Here is a 20,483-nt window from a genome sequence, read left to right as displayed (position 1 = left end):
AAATAAAGATAAGCATATTAGGCCGTCAACCCGACTACAACCCGACTGCAATTTGTATGGAAACTGCACGCCAACTGCACGCCAATTGCAACATCGGCGTGCAGTTCAACAAAATGACCCAGAACCCTGGCAGTACCTAGTGGAACTCAGGTTTGGTGCAACATAGACACATGCTGTTTTAGTAATTCGACACGTCTTGACGAGCACTTGGGAGAGCAGTACTATAGAGCTGATGCTGAACCCTGGCTGTACCTAGCGGAACTCAGGTTTGGTGCAACATAGACACACACTGGGTTGGACATCCGACTCGTCATGATGATCACTTGGTAGAGCAGTACTTAAGATAGCTGATGCTGAACCCTGGCAGTTCCTAGTGGAGCTCGGGCTTAATACAACATATGCACACGCTCTTTTGATCATCCTGTTGCTGAACCCTAGCTGTACCTAGTGGAACTCAGGTTTTGTGCAACATAGGCACACGCTGTTTTAGTCATTCGACACGTCTTGATGGGCATTTGGGAGAGCAGCTGATGCTAAACCCTGGCAGTACCTAGTGTAGCTCGGGTTTGGTGCAACATAGACACACGCTGTTTTGGACATCCGACTCGTCATGATCATGATGATCACTTGGTAGAGTAGTACCCAAGGTAGCTGATGCTGAACTCTGGCAGTACCTAGTGGACCTCGGGTTTTATACAATATAGGCACACGCTGTTATGGTCATCCGACTCGTCTTTTTGAGCACTTAGGAGATACTCACGATAGAGCTGTAGCTGAACCCTGGCAGTATTTAGTGGAACTCACGTTTGTTGCAACATAGGCACACGGCACACGCTGTTTTGGTCATCTCACTCGTCTTGATGAGCACTTAAGAGAGCAAATTATACGAGGGTCGCACTGAAATATTCGGGAATGGGACACTTAGAAATAACATAATAGAAACAGGCATATAATTTATAAAAATGTAACTCTTTATAAAACTTTTAAGGTATATTCCATTTGGTTGTCATTTGTATTTAAGAATTACTGGCAATTTGAAAATTGTATGTCGAACATTATTTGAATTTTTGGCCAAGTGATTTTTCGGATCATATTTTTAAACGGTTTTCAATATGCCCTCAGCGAACAAATAAAAGTTACAATGGGCTTCTGTTATTTTTTTATGAACTAGAGTTCATCGTACGCTTGTTTGCAGTTAAAATTAAATATGAAAGTCACTTTCATTTTATCCCATGGGTGATCTTAAAGAAGCATGTCATTCCAAAGCGACGTCAAAAATTAAAATCGCATTTGTGCTGTTAATTAAAAAGACTGCCAAAAAAGTTGCATATCGGCAGATTTCGACATTCCTAAATATTCATATGACAACAGTAAAAAAATCTTTTATATATATATATATATGTAAAAAAACTTCAATTCCGTTGGCTACTCCACGAATTTCATACAAAACCACTAAGGCCCCAAAATCGCCATACAAAAAGGACTTTGGGATTATGAGCCGTGTGCATTACAGAATGATTACTTTCAAAAGAAAATTTATATGCGTGGTCAGTTTGAGTTTAAGTATGCATTACAATAAAGATTGACTGTCTAGATGCGACAGTTTTCTCTATTCCCGACATTTTCAGTGCAACCCTCGTACGTAAGTTTATGTGCGGAGCAGTATGATTACTGCCAGTAGGTGTCCAGACGGGATAGTTTTACCAGGGGCGTATTTATCCTAGGGCCATCCGGGCCATGGCCCGGGGCGCCAACCCCCGGGGGCGGCATATGCCGCCCCTGGCGTATTGCATTTTGTTTTCTTCCTTGACTTCTGGGGCGGCGAAACGTGCCAATGCCCGGGACGCAAAATTTCAAAATACGCCCCTGAGTTTTACGCTCAATTGTGTGGTGTGGACGCATAAATAAATTCAAGGACATTGACTCGCTGACCCAACATTATGTAGGAAAGCCAGTTGGCTTCCTTACAAAAAGTACTGGGCGACCGTGTAGGATGTAATAAGCGATTATGAAATTTTATTGTATATTACGAGTGGATGATATTGGCAATTTGATTTTGTCGTCTGGACACGTTTTTAATGGACAAAGTAAAAGCTGTAACAGACAGGCGTACCGGACAGCGACCGGGGTCCAATTAGTAGGTATATTTCTTTCTTGCTCTCACTAATAGCTGCGTCCTTAACGGACTTATTACGTACCCACTCGATGGAACAAGCCTCGGACTGGATCAAAGTCGCGGTCCGGTACGTTTAGGTAGAAAAACTCCGCGAGCCCTTACAAAGCTCTGCTTTTTGCTAGTAAATAATAGTACTAGGTACAGAAGACTCACTCTCTAACAAAACGCGTCTGTTACGATCAGCACAGATATGGCTGCTAGGTGGCGACAGCGCCACGCGCGGCTTATGGCTTTCCCCAAAATTGGGGCGGAACGGATGTACTTTTAGCTACCTGTAGCAAAACGACGAAATCGCGGAGTGCATGAGCCACGCCTGATAGAGACTAGGATGATGATGAGAATAGTCCATGTTCTAACGTCACGTACCTACGCAGTTGCGGTGGCAAACCGTTCTATACTATAAGTAGGCTTTTAAGTGCTTCCGACCACGTGCGGTTGCATAATAGGTACTAAAATCAAAAGCACCGCTCCAGTTCCAACCGCGATTGCGGTGCCCCATTTAGACTGTTCAAGAACTTGCATGCAATATTCAATACATTGCTAACTACAGAGTATAATGAATTCGTTGCACCTCAGTCTCAAAGTCTGTAGAACCCATAAGGTGCTACAAAATATGAAATATTAAAGTGTAATTATTTTCATTATTATAATTCTTTATTGCAACCATGGTACAGTATAGATGTCAAATATAATATATAATGTCTCACATGGGCCCTGTAAGGGCACAAGGGCGCGGGCGTATTAATTAAAGGTAAAGGGTCATTCCACCGTTTCGGGTGTTACACTTGAACTCTTAAAATAAGGTTTTATTCGATATTGTAACAGGAACTAGGAGGTTATAACTATTGATTCATCTACTACTTTGATAATATTTTCTTTTCCTGTACACACATAATTAAAGTATAAGAGCAATAACGAGAGAATCACTAAAAAGTAGCTGTTTCGGGCGTTACGGGAATTGGCCTATACCTTCTGACCATCAGTACCAAAATGCATAATTTAGCGAATTTTGTCAAGTAACCTCCAGTTTTATTTATGTCAAGTAATAATAGTTAGTATAGTCTACTGAAACACTGAAGTAACACTTAGTATCACTTTTCAATTAATTTTAATAAAATAAATTACCTGTTTCGGGTGTTACTCATGGTTCGTTTCGGGTGTTACGAGTACGAAATTAAGACAGATTTATACGAAATTATGGCTCATTTTATTGAAATTATTGTCTTTTTAATAAATTCGATTAAAAACATAAGTAATAAATGCTGAATTATTATAAAATACATTAATCTTAACAATAAAAACTGTTTCTCGAAGATATCATAATTATTTTTCTTTCGATGCGAATATTACCGAAAATATTCACTTAATCAAAAAATGGTTGATGGTGACACCTATTCATTTTGAAAGATCTATCCAACGACACCCCACATCACAGGATTAAAGTCGCAAAAAAATTGAAAATATTTTGTACAGGAGCAAACCTAAAAAAAATTTTTTTGTAGTTTTTGTGTTACTACTTAGTCGCCATGATTGATTTATGTATCCATGCCAAATTGCAGCTTTCTATCACTAACCATCACGGAGAAAAGCCGGGGACTGACAGGCGGACGTACAACACGTTTCGGGTGTTACACAACTTCAAACTTTAAAACATACGACTAAAGCAGACGCTAAAACAACAACTATTACACATTTGCATAGGTTCACATCATAGCCTTTCTTTGGCAAAACATGTTTGGCTATAGTTAATTACGGGAAAAGTTACACATACTTTTATCGTTTTTTCGTTTCGGGTGTTACTTTGAGACCACAGTCTAGAATACTCTTCTAAAAACCGATTAATCCATGCTTTTAAATATTTTTAAAGACAAATTATAAAATTACGATATTTTACCTGAAATAACTGCGGGAAATTTGTAACAGTTTACAGTTACTTTCTTTTTAATTAGTCTTGCCAATATCGCTGTATAAAATTAGTTTTACGCCTATCATTTAAGCGTTGCGATCAAGTACATGAAAATTATGTAAAAATTGATTTTTTTTCGGTTTTTTTTTCTGACATGAAGGTTTGGTATGTTTTCTATGGAAATAGGTTAGTGTTGACTTCTTAAACTAATTTTCATTTTTGAACCCTTGGTAGCGTTTATTATGGAATGACCCTAAAGGTAGCCTGTTTTAATAGTATTTTATGCAACAGTTGTTTAAGAGAGGTCAAAAAAGGCGAGTGGCGTTAGTAACAATTTGAGGCGAAGCCGAAAATTGTTAATAAAGACGCCACGAGTATTTTTTGACTCAGTTAAACAACGTTGCATACAATACTTTTTCTACGACCAAGCACTTACTTTGAAATAAAATTGTAAATTTAAGAAATATTTTTAGTTCAAGAAGTAGCAAAAATGGAGGGTACGGGCGGGAAAATGAATGAATGAACGAATGAAATTAAAAAAAAATGTCTATGATTCACTTATTTGTCAGAGATGACATTTAAAATACGGTTGGCAACACTGTATTTCATTCAATATTTTTTAAGTGGTCATTACACGAAGTATCGTAAAATCGCCAAAAAGATACTGCGTGTATGCACAAATTCTTTTTTGGGGAATAGACTAAAGACTTGTCTTGACCACTATAAGGTAGGGTTTTAAAGGTGTGTGCACGACCCTTTAAATGACAAATAAAAGTACGCGAGTAGAAAAAATATTTTTTTTAAATATTAATCGCTAGACAGATAATGCCTAGTTTTTCTAATCTTAAAAAGTATACTTCATTCAACTTGGATTCATAAATTAATAAACAATTTCTCAGCGTTCAGGGATAGTTAGTTTGTCGTATGCCTGGGAGCCTAGCCAAGATGGCAATCGTACATGATGCAACGAAAAGTCACGTGACTATTTCCATACATTATTTAGGTTTCGATTGTCTTTTTTTATCAACTGTTTTTTTTTTAATTCATAATAAACTAGCTTTTGCCCGCGACTTCGTCTACGTGGAGTTAGTCATTTGGGTAGCTTATTTTTTATCCAATCTGCTTTTTATCGATTCCTCATACAAACTTCCACCCCCCTTTTCACCCCCTTAAAGGGTGATTTCTGTGATAAAAACTACCCTATGTCCTTCCTTGGGACTCAAATTATCTCCATACCAAATTTCAACTAAATCGGTTCAGCGGTTTAAGCGTGAAGAGGTAACAGACAGACAGACGGACACACTTTCGCATTTATAATATTAGTATGGATGTTGTCATCTTGGCTAGGCTCCCTGGTGCCTACACAATATGCTTCACCCTTGAACTGAAGTTTACAAAAAATTCGCGGTGACGTGGCTTATCGGTGACCGATTGGGATCCCTTCGGCCGCGTACGATACCGGAGATTCGTAACCAATTGCGATAGAAGAAAGAATCTACTTTTTACGATACTAGTTACTAAGCAATAAGTTTTTTTCCTTACACGTTACTAGTATCGAAGTAGGAATTTCTATTGAAATAATGAATTACGTAAGCGTACTTTACATTCTTAATACGGAACTAAAATAAACTTTCAAAATGATATCAGAACCTCTTTAAATATTGATAGCATTAAACCCTCTCTAGATTGTTGGCCGGTTATACTGTCAATGTCTTGTTTATTTCTTTATCGATGTCAATTGCCTGTGTTGAATGAGCATTTAGTTTAATTCTGATATTTCATCTACAAAACCTTAAAAAAAGCTGATTACAGTTAAAGTAAAGTGAAGATAAATAAGAGGACGGAACAAACAGAATTAATATGGAATTAGACTTCATTTCCACAAAGAGGGGTGGGAGATCATTATTGAATAATGGTCGTAGATATCATAGAAAGAAATTCTACGCAAACGGTGGCACTTTTTGGCTTTGTTTTAATAATAGTAGCCTGGGTTGTAAAGGCAGTGTCTCTCTCAATGACAGGAATGAAGTGGTGAAAACTAAAATTCATATCGACACCTGTAAAGAAGATTTTTCTGCCAATAGGATTCTTAAAGAACTGGATACTTTGAAGAGGAACTGTTCTCATAATTTCGAGAGTATTCAAAAACAATACGAAGACATGGTATTTAATTTGGAGGATGAAGGACTTGACCTTTTACAATCGATCCCCGGTTTTCAGAACGTTAAGACTGGGCTTTATAATGAAAGGAAAAGGGTTCTTGGAGCACCTAAATTACGATTTAAATCATGTAAAGAAGTCACAATACCTGAAAAATTCAAAACATTCCTGCTGGCCGCATATGAGGATGACGATAGAAAAATTTTGCTGTTTTGCAGTAAAAAAATTGTACCATTAATCAAAGAAGGAAGATATATGCATATTTTGGGCGATGGTACGTTTAGTTCGAGCCCTAAAGGCTTCAAACAATTATACACCATTCACGGAGTTGACGAGCATACGTCAAATATAATACCATTGATTTATTGCTTACTTCCTGATAAAAAATTTGAAACTTACACCATTGTATTTAGATTAATACAATCTCAATTCGAAGACTGGAAACCAGAAAAAATTACCGTTGACTTTGAATTAGCCCCAATGAAAGCAATTCGAAAAGTCTTTCCTTCGGTGGTCGTCAAGGGATGTTTCTATCACCTTAACAGGTGTTTGTTCCGAAAAGCCAAATTCTTGAAGATGACTACAAGGGTCAAAAGAAGGCACGTAGCAAGATGTGCTAGCCTTGCTCGATTGCCAAAAGAGTACATTCAAACAGGTAAAGCTTATGTGATGTGTAAAAGTCCACATGGGGATGACATAAAGAAATTTAATGAATATTTCCAAAAGCAATGGATGAAAAGAACTGATTTTGTTAGAGTCTGTAACTGTTCTGAGGAAAAAATAAGAACAACAAATAATATCGAAGGTTGGCACAGCCGTTTAAATAGATTTGTTGGGCGAAAGAATCCGACGCTAGCACAACTGCTCGAGATATTATCCAAAGAAACCAAATTATTCAACATATTTAAGAAACAAACGAAAATGTCAAAGGAGTACCAAGAGATCGAGGCTGAAATTAAGCAATCAATTGCACAACTAAACCGAAACGAAATATCGGTGGGTCATTGTATAGAATAGCTCCTTTTCGATTTTAATTTTTTTTGCTTTTGTTCTGTTTTTAGTTAAGCCAGTTCAGCGTAGATGTTTTCTTTACCAACGGCAAAGCTTTGCTGTTTGACCGTGTGTTTAAGTAATTTGTAATTTTTCTTCTTACTGTGATTACATACACATACGTTATGATATAAATTCATAAACTAAATAAAGATATTAAAATAGTAAATATTTTTTTAATTATCACTGATTCACTGGACTTTTCACTTGTAAAAAAAAGTTTGAATCTCTAATCTCTATACTGTGACATATATAAATTATATCTATCTATCTATCTATCTATTGTTAATTAATAACATGTAAAGACAAATACATAACATTTACCGGGTTTAACGGCATTTTATTTATTAAAAAAAACAACCAAGTTAAATGCACAATACGCCATAGATATTAAGAGACATAGAATATACAATTATACATATTACTATCCCGCGTACCCTCGTTCGAAACTAGTTTCGGAAAAAACATAAAAATTGTCGCTCGAAACCAGTTACGAAAGAATTACGTGGTTTCGTTTGAGTAAAAAAAAGCCTTGAGTTGTAACTAGTATCGTAAAAAGTAGATTCTTTCTTCTGTCGCAATTGGTTACGAATCTCCGGTATCGTACGCGGCCGAAGGTATTGGGATGACCCCGCGCAGAGATATTGAACGATAACAAAACTAAACAATTAAAACAGTATTTTCGTTAAAATCACGTATTGATTTTTGTTTTTATTGTTTTGTTTTATAAATGGCGGAGCCATCGGGGTTCGTGAGCTCTACAGCTCACAGAGCCATTAGTAGGTAGAGGCTGTGCGGAAAGAGAAGACAGTGAAATGTATGGGAACCTATACAAACTATACGACTCTTCTCTTTCCGCACAAACTCTAGGTAAGTAAAGAGTAACAGCACTTAACACGCCATGCAACCCTTACCTTTCGGAATATGGTGTCGTGTTTGGCATCTCCGTCGGGCACATCGTGTTCCCTGAGAGTGGAGGGCGGGACCCAGCGGCGCCTGTTCAGGGGGACGGTCGTCCTCCCCGAGGCTCGCAGCACGGGCCCCGGCTGCCGCGCGCTGTCCGTCTTGTCGGCGTTGAGTCCGCGCGCTCCGCCGCCGCACCCCTTGCTCTGCCGGCTCGGTCCGCTGCGTACGGCTACCACCACGCCTTCGCGAACTGCCTGCAAGGAAAAACTACTTTTCACATCACCTATTCGAAAAAGGACTTTTTCTTCCCCGCTAGGAGGGATCAAAGTGGCACTTTTCTTCGCTGCTAGGAAGGATCAAAGCTGTACTTTTCTGTTCTAGGACAAATTTTTTTCTTTCTTGCATACTATTTTTTTTGGTCAAATAATACATATTTTGGCACATAACAATTTCCTTATAGTTAATGTGAAAAGCAGTATGTGTCACACGGTATCAAAATTATTTCATCTTGGGCGTTAACACTTGAATCCTTCATTACGCCCAGGATTCAATGTACGCCCTTGACGGAAATTTATCATTTTGATCCCTTGTAACACAAACTACTATTGAAGTTTGCACCGATATCGCGGCAGCTGTCAACCTATTATGCAGAACTGTAGTGTACCCATTCAGTAGGTACTAATAGTAAGAAGGGTATAGAATGAACGAATATGTACTTGTTAAGTAAGTGAAACTCGGCCGAGCTTGGTCTCTCCTCCCCGTCTTTATTAATGCCGTCTTATATAAGTAAATTTTAGGTCTTCTTTTTGTCGTTCGCTTCTATTAGGTAAGCATACAGATTTACTCACTGTAGATTCGACTATTGAAGCAATAAAATAATCAAATTGCTGTAAAATTAACAATGTCTGATAATAGCATATCTTAATATCAAGTTAAGTAAGTACTTAATTAAAATGTTCAATTCTCAATCAACCGCTGGCCAACAATGCCAACATGCTTTTTGTTCAAAACAAGCATAATTCTAGATAAGATTAAGCTTTTAAAAGCATGACGCAGTAAACACTAGTGTTTATTTTTCAAGTATTTACCATTAGTTATCAATGCTCGACGTTATGTACCTACAATAATTTATATAAACAATAAAAACAAACACGCAACTGTATTCTGAATCACTTGTCATTTGGAAGTTCCCAAAATTGAGTGGCAGTAAAGGCTCCGTCACACAGGCGCGTTTTGCGGGCGGCGCGTGAGCGGGGCGCGCCACTTTTACATACAAAACGCTCACGCCGCGCTCACGCCCCGCCCGAAAAACGCGCCTGTGTGACGGAACCTTAAGCTGAATAATTAGCGTTGAGTAAACAAACACTGCTAAAATCATAACCTTTGGCCTTCGGGTACAAAGTAAACTATTGTTGCCAAAAGATTGGTTACTTTATGACATAGTGTTGTACCGCCCATGATGCCGCTTATTGTCAATGTCAATGCGTGTTTGACAACAATATGCGCGTGCTATAGAGATAGCAACAGGCGGGTAAATGTACTAAAATCTATCTAGATCGCGTCTCTTCTTTACTTTCACTCGACATCGCCTTTCAGAGCAAACAATGTCATATTTTGTCGAGGGATAACTACGTCTAAGAACTACACGTGTCGCTTCGCCTACTCTATAACGCCTACGTGTCATTAGTGGAAGGATTCAAAGTAGTTCCTTTGTGTAGAATACCTACTGGAATGCTCGCTCCACCTGATCAGTGGACCGACGACCCCTGCCGGTCGATAAACAACGCAATACACACACTTTACGTAAGGCTAAAACACTCACTAAATATAACGCCGTAACGTCATGCTGGATGATAGTTTTGGCACTGACTTAAATTTTTTAGACGTCTATAACTTAGCATTAACCAAACGCGAGATGTTTCGCTCGCGACTCCGGCGTTACACTCGACTCGATTGCGTCCTAGTGTGCAGAAACAAGCGTCGAACCTGCCCAATCAGAATACGTTTTCAGTTCACTAAGCGTCCCGAGTATAAGTACACTCTGATTCGTAATAGCTATAAGCTTACACTGGTTCGCGTGTGGAGATGCGGTCGGTGTTGTGAATGAGCCCTGATCGGTGCGATTGCCGTTCGCAAACTAGTTTGGGGTCTGCACATGTATCGAGCAGCGGCCGGGAGCAGACGGGCGGCGGGCGCAGGTGAGACGCGGTCGACGCCCGCGCCGGCACAGCTGACGCCCGTCGTCTAGCCCTAGTACTCCGCGACCTGCTGCATTTTCAAAATCATAATTGACCGTTGTCGCCACGCAGATGGATTTGGAAGCGCGCGGGCGCGGCCGACGTCGGGCGCGGCCGACGTGCGGCGGGGTCGGCGCCCGCGGGGACCTTGACGCGGCCGCTGCAAGGTCGCCGCCTCTGTCGGCCGTCATGGCTCGCCGAAATGATTCTTTACGGGGCCCGCTCGGCGTAGGGTATTGACATATCGGTGCAAAAGAGGTGTCAGCGACCCCTCGAAACATCCCCAGAGGGTCAGGTCCCGGGCGGAGCCGCCGGGCGCGCCGCTGCCGGCAGGGCATCGACCCCACCGCACACAGATATTCGTTAATCGCTCGTCGCCCCGTCGCGACTGCTTTTTATTCTATGCTGCTAGCGTTTGCCGATATGATAACGATTAACGATTTTTGCGACAAAATTCGGAACGGATCCAATTCAACTGATGCGTAGTACAAGTGGTGAAAACTGAAAACAACGTGGTACAAGTGGTGAAGTTGTTACCAGTGGTAACAACTCAGATTATTTTTTTCTCCCCTGTTACTGAGAAAAATAATTCCCAATAGTTATAGGCTGTCCGATTTCTAAGATCAAGTTCGCCATACATTTACCATGGCGTACTTGATCTTAGAAAACCGGACAGACTATACCACCAACTCACTTTGGTGATAACTAGTGCGAATTTTTATTCTCATCAGTTGTTACCACCAAATTTTAATGTTCAATACTAACAAAAATACATAAATATAGAGTGGGTTACTTTTTTCATCTACAGCCGATTCAGTAAACTGTTCTACAACTGAACAAACATTTTTATATAAGTAAGTTTATGGGTATAAGTATAAAATAATTCTACACAAATCAGTTCAATAATATAGCCACGAACACGAACGGCAAAACAATTAAGATCTATTTTTACACACAAATACCTAGTTTACTGAATCACCTGTCGACGTGAAACATTCCCACTTCATATTTTATCTTGGTATTCTTTTCAGTATTGAACATTGTAACGACTGGGAATAACGCAAAAGATCTAATAAGTAGTTATTTGTTTTATAAGGGGGCAAAGTTGTTGTCTAATCTAACTCCTCTTGCCCAATTGATACCTGAGCAAGCGAAAGATTCTAAAATTGAAGCACCAGCGTAGCTAGTGGTTCGAGCAGTGGAATCTTGAGCGTTGCGAGGGTTTCAAGGCACGAGGGTTAAATAAACTTTGCTACCGAGTGAAACATTTTTTTTTTCACCACACCAACGTGAGGATTATACTAATGAGAACAAGGGTAGTACTTTGTACTGAATTTATACGGCTACAGAATGTATTTTCTTCTTGGGTGTACAAAATAACTTGAACATAAATAAACATATAAAACGGACTGATCTCTGCCACTTCCGCTCGAACGATCGAAGCAATGAAATAGGTTTCTGTTTTTAGCCGTGATGATGACTGTAAGGACACGTGCAAGTCAATAACCAGGCGAGACAATGGGCGGAATGCGAGGGCAATCGCCCTTCACCTTCCCTAGTTGCTCGTCTCGGGAGTCTCGGGACACCCGCTAGACGTCTCTCAGACGCCCGTCAAGTCTAGCCTAATTCTGTTGCTACCCTTGCTCTCCTTTCATCTAATTGACTTTGCACTTATTCAATGTTAAAACACCGTGACAAATGAAATTGCATCTCCAGTGGTTTCAAATCATCCGGAAACGTTCAGAGAAACATTTCTGTCAAATATTTGTTAGAAATGTTAGAATTAGGGATCATTTTTTTTTTTCGATTAAATATTAATTATGGTCAACATTTAACGGACCCAGTGTTCTTAAATCAATACTAATACATATGCGAAAGTGTGTCTGTCTGTCTGTTAACCAAATTGCTTTGCATCAATTTGACCCATATTGATCGGTGGTAACACACGACTGATACTGAGTCGCTACGACTCAAATTGAGTTAATGTCACACGTGTGATACTAGGGCGTTCGACGGGTTAAGTACCTATTCACGCCGCTGAACGGATTTGGACAAAATTTGGTATGGACGTAGTTTGGGCCCCGAGAAAGGACGTAGGTTGTTTTTATCAAGCATCATCATTCCACGCAGACGAAGTCGCGAGCAGAGGCTTAGTAAATAACATAAATATTAGACAATTTTACACAAGTCGACCTAGTCCCACAGTAATCTCAATAGCTTTTTAAACTAGGAATAATTGGTTAGCTGCGTAGTTGGATGTCGACTTATAATAAGTTACACTATTACTTAGTATATATTGCCTACAATGTTAATACGCCATACGCTTAAATAAATAAACTAGGAACAATAGAATAACAACGCCGAAACAATCCCTAAAATGATCTATGTATAGGTAAACCAGAACTTTGGGAGTACTGTCAAGAGGGCGCTCGTTTTGAATTTTATATAGCAACAATTTGTATAGTGGGGACAATGGAAACTGGCAGATGATTTTTGTTTTATTCCGACAACTTTAATAAGTGCGAAGTTTGATGTTTGGATATTTCTTCGGTTTTTACGCTATATAATTCGTGAATTTTACGACGTATGACACATAAATCAAAATCATCCAAATCTATTTTCTTTTTTTGTTTTCTTTTTTTTAGGTTTGGTCGTTTAATTCCGCCCTTACGCCCTTCGCTAGCAATCCGTGATACCGATGCATGCGATACACCTAATACACAAATCAAATTATTACAAGACATCAACCAAATCGTAACGACCTGACTATAGTGACATTTGTCCATAAGTTTGAAACTTACCCGTCAATTCAGGTGGTAATTTTGTTATGTTTTCTAATGGAAGAAATTTCTCTCCCGCACGTTTTTTTTTTCAATAAATAACTATATACACCGTTTACAACTTTTTCTCTGTAAAATCTAAAACTTTCGGCATGATTATTGCAGTCCAATAATAATTCACACGAAACTAGACAAAGCAATGTTTACATTGTCAATATTGACAACTATCATAGAGGGTAGATGTTGTCTATTATTAAAGTTGTTGCCATTGCTAGAAATTAGTACCAACAAATTTCCGTAACATGGCGCACCCTCAATAGATCCTGGTTCACCATTACATCTACACAAACCTAAATCAAACAAAACAATACAGTCCCCGGTGTGGTGCAGGTAATTTTGAACCTGTCATCCACATAGCTTCGTTCTGGCGTGAAGCGTGTATGGTGCACAAATCACGCGAGGTGTTTTTGGCTACTTTTTGACCCCTCCTCCCCCTTGGTGATATTTGGTGAGGTTTTTGGCTACCCCCCTCCCCCCACACAACCTCACGTGTATTTTTTTGAAATTTTTTCATTCGACCTAATTTTAAGATAAATAGTATTGTATATAGAAAATCTTGTTTATTTTTCTATTTTCGTTAAATACTCATTATTTTGAAGTGCAGAGTGAAGATTTATGTTTAACGAAACCGAGAAAAAGTATCTACTCATGTGGTAGGTTTTTTTTTCTTAGTTTCGTTCACTGTAGAAAAATACATGTGAGGTTTCCTTATACCCCCAACGTGATCTATCGTGATTTTTTCGTGACCCCCCTCCCCCTATCGAACCTCGCGTGATTTGTGCACAAGCCCTAAGTAATTCCAGATAGCAATCGATCGCCGTACATTTGTTTCTATCTAGATTATAAATACAAAACGGCGATGTTTAGAATTCAAACGCGCGTACCAAATTTTGTAAGTTACAAGGAATCTGAGAGCCTAACGCGAAAACCGAAATTCGGAAATTGCGGGAATCTTCCTCTTTTACTCCAATGAAGGCGGAATTAGAGTGACAGTGACAGAAAAGATGCCCGCAATTTTCGAACTTCGATTTTCGCGATTATATATAGCGCTGTGCTGAATGGTGTAATTATAATTACCCCGTTGGAGTAAATATACTAAATAGCTATTCCATTACAATTACAGTAACAAACATTTATTTGTATTTGCTAACAGTATTGATTGCTTCAAGCAATAATTGCTTGCAATCATTTGGGGGCTAAAATGAATATAATAATGGGTCACAGTGCGTCTGAGTCTTAAACCGAGCGGTGTACCTATTTGGTGTATAGTACAGTCATTATAGATTTTGACCCGTGAATAATTAGTTCTTGGATTTTTTTTTCGTAGGTCCCTCGGGGGGGTCACTGGGAGTGTAAATTCAAAAAGTAGGCTGAATCAGGCTCCTGCGTATATTCGAAAAACGGTTTTTTTTTTAAAAAGCGGTTTTTCTTCAACAACTCGGCCATTTTTGATTTTACAGTAAAACCGTAAGGACAAAAATTGTAGGAAATTTGATTCTCTACAAGTTAGTCCAGTCATTATATCCAAAAAACCGACCCTTCCCGTGAATAATCAGTTCTTGGATTTTTTTTTCGTACGTCCCTCGGGGGAATCACTGGGAGTGTAAATTCAAAAAGTAGACTGAATCAGGGTCCTGTGTATATTCGAAAAACGGTTTTTTTTTAATAACTCGGTCATTTTTGATTTTACAGTAAAACCGTGAGGACAAAAATTTTAGAAAATTTGATTCTCTACAAGTTTGTTCCTCACAATTTTTCTTCTAGGATCGATAGTTTGGAAATAAAATTTGAAAAAAGCGACAAATTCAAAATATTTTCAACATCTCGTTTATTTTCAACTTTACGACATAAATGAAGAGGACTAAACTTGTAGAGAATCAAATTCTGAACAATTTTGGTTCCCACCTTCTTTCCCCCAAAATCGATATTTTAGAAATTAAACCTGAAAAACGCGACAAATTCAAAATATTATCATTATCTCCTATGTTCTACGCTTTAAGGCATAAATGAAGGGAAACAAAGTTGTAGAGAATCAAATTCTGAACAATTTTTGTTCGAACTTTTTTTCCACCAAAACGATATTTTTTGAATTGGACCTAAAAAAATGCGACAAATTCGAAATATCATTATCTCGTTTATTTTCAACTTTACGGCATAAATGAAGGGAAAAAAACTTGTAGAGAATCAAATTTTCTAAAATTTTTGTCCTCACGGTTTTACTGTAAAATCAAAAATGACCGAGTTATTCAAGAAAAACCGTTTTTCGAATATACACAGGACTCTGATTCAGTCTACTTTTTGAATTTACACTCCCAGTGATTCCCCCTAGAGACGTACGAAAAAAAAATCCAAGAACTGATTATTCACGGGAAGGGTCGGTTTTTTTGGATATAATGACTGGACTAACTTGTAGAGAATCAAATTTCCTACAATTTTTGTCCTTACGGTTTTACTGTAAAATCAAAAATAGCCGAGTTATTGAAGAAAACCCGTTTTTTTGGAAAAAAATCATTTTTCGAATATACGCAGGAGCCTGATAAAGCCTACTTTTTGAATTTACACTCCCAGTGACCCCCCCGAGGGACCTACGAAAAAAAAATCCAAGAACTAATTATTCACGGGTAGGGTCGGTTTTTTGGATATAATGACTGTACTAGTAGTTTTATAATGCCGCCCGGGACCTCATCTCCTTTTTTTCGATATTCTTCCGCTCAATGCTGTATTTGAATTTGAATCGAAAATGATTAAACCGTGTAGACTTAGCACAGAAGGGCCGCAACATTATCTCGTGCGCGAGATAGACAAGTTGTCCCTCTCTAATACGGTTAGAATAAGACGGTTAGTCTATCTCGCGCGCGACGTTTGCGCTCCTGTGCTAAACCTACAGATGTTTCGTTTCATTCACTTGCCACAAATGAAGGCTAAGGGTGGAGCGACCAATAAACAGACAAGTTATAAATAGACCAAATAGGAGAGAAGTGTATATGTTTATCTGATTGACAATAGACGAAGTGAATCGTTAAGGTCAAGTTCATGTCGTAAGCGGCGTATAGCGTCAGGCGTCAGCACGTCTTACCTACGCGGCGTCATAATGTTTAGTATGAAGATGTACTGGAACGGTCACCAGCTGACGCTAGAGTCAAGACTTAACTGTAAGCTGCGTCTGCACGCTGTACCTACTCGACATGACGTCTTTAGATATTTTCGAACATTGCTGCGTGTCTACACGTTCGATCGAACGTCAGAGCAAATTGAAAAAATGAAAGGAATACAAAGCAGATTTTTGTGGCGTCATTGCATGTGATGCTGATGTGGTACAAGTATGTTATATTTATGTTATGACTGGGGTCCAGAAGTCGATTTGCACTGCTGTCGCTGCATGCTTCATAGCGTAGGAACCAATGCAAGTCTAATCAGTGTAGTGAAAACATTTGTGGTATTATCTATGAAAAGGGACCTTATTGTCGATGGCGCTTACGACACTAACATCGATGAGCACAAAACGTAGTAGTTTAAAATTGGGGATTCTGGCCCATTTTAGTTATTTTGATTTCCAATTTAGCAATTAAATTTCTTTGATTACTGGAACATTCAATGTTGCTGTCTATCCAATGCGGAGGTCAATTTATGTTATGTGACGCTGATGAACTTATCAGTCATCGGGTTTAAAGGTCCCTTTGTAGTTTTTTATAAATAACTCGTAAACGGTGACCTGTAGCAAAAATGTTCTGATACATAAGTAATCTGCGTAAAATTGTCTACATTAAATATTCTATACACTTTTTCGCTAGGATCAGTATTTAAAAAGATATTTAAGGTAAAAAGTTAAATATGATCAATTGTTAATATTTTTTGTAAATAACTCGTAAACGGTGGCCTGTACCAAAAAATGTTCTGATACATAAGTAATCTACATAAAATCTACTCACACCAGAGGATGCTGAAGACCGAACGCTTAGCTAAAACGCTAGGTTGAAGGAGAAGAAGATTGATCCTAGCGAAAAAGTGTATAGAATATTTAAGGCGCTCTTATACTCGAGTTTTACGTTTTCAAGGGGGTGAAGCAGACGAGTGGTAGAACGGGCAGGCGGGCGCCCCGCGCGGCGCACCGCACCATTCCCGCGCAGCACGTCTACGTCCTTATTCTGAGGACATCGGTATTCTGAATCGTCAGTTCCGGGATTTTTAGTTCGGCAATTAATATTGAATAAGATTTATTAGTAAATTCGAATTTTGATGAGTACTTAATGAAATTAAAAACCGGACAAGCGCGAGTCGGACTCGCCCACTGAGCCCACCGAGGGTTCCGTACTTTTTAGTATTTGTTGTTATAGCGGCAACAGAATACATCATCTGTGAAAATTTCAACTGTCTAGCTATCACGGTTCGTGAGATACAGCCTGCTGACAGACGGACGGACGAACGGACGGACAGCGGAGTCTTACTAATAGGGTTCCGTTTTACCCTTTGGGTAGGGAACCCTAAAAATGGTAGGTAAGACGGTGAGGTCGGTGAGTGTACCTAAATAATTATTAATTATATGTATACAATATGAGTGTATACTTGACTGATCATGTTTTTGTAAAAATCGATTTCGACTGGCAAAACATATTATTTTTTGGCAACCGGGTTTTTTAACCTAATTAGACCCCGCTGAATCCGAAATTGCCGGTTGATTGATCGAATTCTTGACTGGAAGTGAGATAGTTGATATTAAAGGTCCCTTTTTTTTAGTTTTTCGTAAATAACTCTTAAACGGTAGCGCATAGCAAAAATTTTCTTAAACATAAGTAATCTGCATAAAATTGCCTACAAGAAAGATTCCGTACAATTTTTCGCTAGGATCAATATTCAAAGAGATATTAAGGCGGGAAAGTTAATTATAATCACTTTTTGAAGGTCTCTTTTTTTAGTTTTTCGTAAATAACTCGTAAACGGTGGCCAATATAAAAAAAATTGTTAAACGTTAATAATCGACACAACATTTTCAATACAAAAAGATTTAGTACATTTTTAGCAGGGATCAATATTTAAAAAGATAATAAAGAGGGAAAGTTAATTATAATAAATTCTAAGGTTCCTTGTTTTTATTTTTTCGTTAATAATTTGAAAAGTATGACTCATAGCAAAAACAAATTTTACACAAATAATATACATAAAATTTCCTACAAGAAACATGTAGAACACTTTTCGCTAGGATAAATATTTAAAAAGACAAAGCATCCGGTAAGTCAATTATGATTATTATATAAAGCCGCAATCCGACTGACTGATTGACACGATTGTTCTCCCAGACGGAGGTTCGTGGGGTATTTGAGTTTGGTACGGTCGTATAGAGGGCGGCCTGGTGACCTCCAGAAAAATCCGACTTTTGGTCTACCTGATCCAGTCAGAAAAATGTTCGACGGCCCGGCCAACCGGTGGGAGGTAGGTGGGGGGTGCTCGACCAAATGTCATAGAGGGACCCTGGCAGTTTTTGACGCCGCCATTTTTTTTTTAATTTTTTCAAGTTTGTCCTAGCGCGCTGAAATTTTGGTCACGGAATCTCGGGGTCCTCTAGATTCGTATGGAAAAAAAAAATTCGAAAAAATCCAAGGTGGCGGAAAAAATGGCCACTTTTAATTTGTAGGGCAACTTTTAAACGGTGCGAGATAGGTTGGGGGTGCTCGACCAAATGTCATAGAGGGCCCCGAGATAAAACAAACTGCATTTAAAAAAATTCAAACTGGCTGACTTTTTTTTTTTAATTTTTTCAAGTAGGTCCGAGCGCGTTGGGATTTGGCATGGCGAGAGATAGAGACCTCTAGATTCCTATGCAAAAAAATTTTTTTGGAAAAAATCCAAGATGGCGGAAATAATGGTCATTTTAATTTTGTATGGCAACTCTTAAACGGTGCGAGATAGGTGGGGGGTGCTCGACCAAATTTCATAGAGGGCCCCGAGACAAAACAAACAGCATTTAAAATTTTTCAAAATGGCCGTCTTTTTTTTTTTTTCAAGTTGGTCCGAGTGCGCTGATATTTGGCATGCGGCGAGCTAGGGGGCCCAAGATTACCATGTAAAAAAAAATTTGGAAATATCCAAAATGGCGGCGGACACGGGCAAAATTCAAATTTCCAAGTAGGTTAAGCGAGCCCGAAGGGCGAGCTTCAGGCCGGGAGGCCGAAGGCCGACCCCGCGGAGGGCCGTCAGGCCCGGAGCTTCACCCCGAATGTCCAAGCATGCCCCACCTTCAGTAATTTTGGGCGAGGCCGAAGGCCGAGCTGCGGGAATGACCAACAAAGCAAAATCCTGTACAAAAAGTGTGTTAAGCGAGCCCGAAGGGCGAGCTTCAGGCCGGGAGGCCGAAGGCCGACCCCGGCGGAGGGCCGAAGGCCCGGAGCCTCCACCCCGACTCCGAAAACGCGAGGCCGAAGGCCGAGCTGCGTGAATGCAGTTCCCCCAAGCGTTCTACAAAGTCAACTGTCTTGAGAAGCGAAGCGTCGAGGCTCGCGAAGGCCGAAGGCCGAGCTCCGCGTAGGGCCGAAGGCCCGAAGTGTCACACGACGTGAGCTTGTCAAGACACTTTTACTATTGGGTCGTGTTTAAGCTCCAACTTCCCGCTTAAGCCCCGAAGCAAAACCAACCATCCTAAGTGTTTTAAAAAGCGAAAAGCGAAGCGGCGGGCCGAAGGCCCGACGCTGAGCTTCGGAACCCAGCGAAGGCCGAAGGCCGAGCTCCGCGTAGGGCCGAAGGCCCGGAGCGTCCCTTTAGATTTCCCATGCACGCGAGGCCGAAGGCCGAGCTGCGGGAATGAAGTGCTCGCACGCGGATCTTTTCGTCCTAACAAAAGTAGAAATTCATTTCTCTTTCCCTTTGGAAAACAAAACTACGGCACCAACAACAGCACAAACAACAGCACCAACAACAACAACACATAAACAACAATACCAACAACAGTACAAACAACAACACGCGCACCGCGGGGCCCTCGGGCCCCGCGCACAGGGCAAATACTAGTAATCAATTTTAAAGTCCCTTTTTAGTTTTTTGTAAATAACTCGTAAACGGTGTCCCATAGCACAATAGGTTTTTATGAATAAATAATCTCCATAAAATTTTCTGCAAAAAACATCTGAACACTTTTCTCTAGGATCAATATTTAAAACGATATTAATAGCAGGAGATCTAAGGTCCCGTTTTCTAAGGGGACCTTGCATTTTGGAGAC

General features: G+C 39.5%; 1 protein-coding gene and 1 long non-coding RNA gene across 2 annotated transcripts in view; both read right to left on the bottom strand.

Moving 5' to 3' along the window:
* LOC134789379 (eukaryotic translation initiation factor 4 gamma 2) overlaps nt 1-20,483 on the bottom strand; it is a 77,432-nt gene that overhangs the window by 40,417 nt on the left and 16,532 nt on the right. The window contains exons 2-3 of the mRNA XM_063760011.1: nt 10,266-10,463; nt 8,207-8,452 (exon numbers count right to left, since the gene is read on the bottom strand). Coding sequence (XP_063616081.1) covers nt 8,207-8,452; nt 10,266-10,355 — 336 coding nt within the window. The 5' untranslated portion in view covers nt 10,356-10,463. The remainder of the gene's footprint in view (nt 1-8,206; nt 8,453-10,265; nt 10,464-20,483) is intronic.
* Nucleotides 14,712-15,935, bottom strand: LOC134806302 (uncharacterized). Its single transcript, XR_010146503.1, has 2 exons — nt 15,488-15,935; nt 14,712-15,334 (listed from the first exon to the last, which is right to left on the bottom strand). It is a non-coding gene; the product is annotated as an uncharacterized LOC134806302 (long non-coding RNA).

This window comes from Cydia splendana, chromosome 3 (assembly GCF_910591565.1).
Source record: "Cydia splendana chromosome 3, ilCydSple1.2, whole genome shotgun sequence".
Taxonomy (NCBI): Eukaryota; Metazoa; Arthropoda; class Insecta; order Lepidoptera; family Tortricidae; genus Cydia; species Cydia splendana.
The sequence above is the reverse complement of the archived record's forward strand: the minus strand, read 5'-3'. Positions and strand labels throughout refer to the sequence as shown.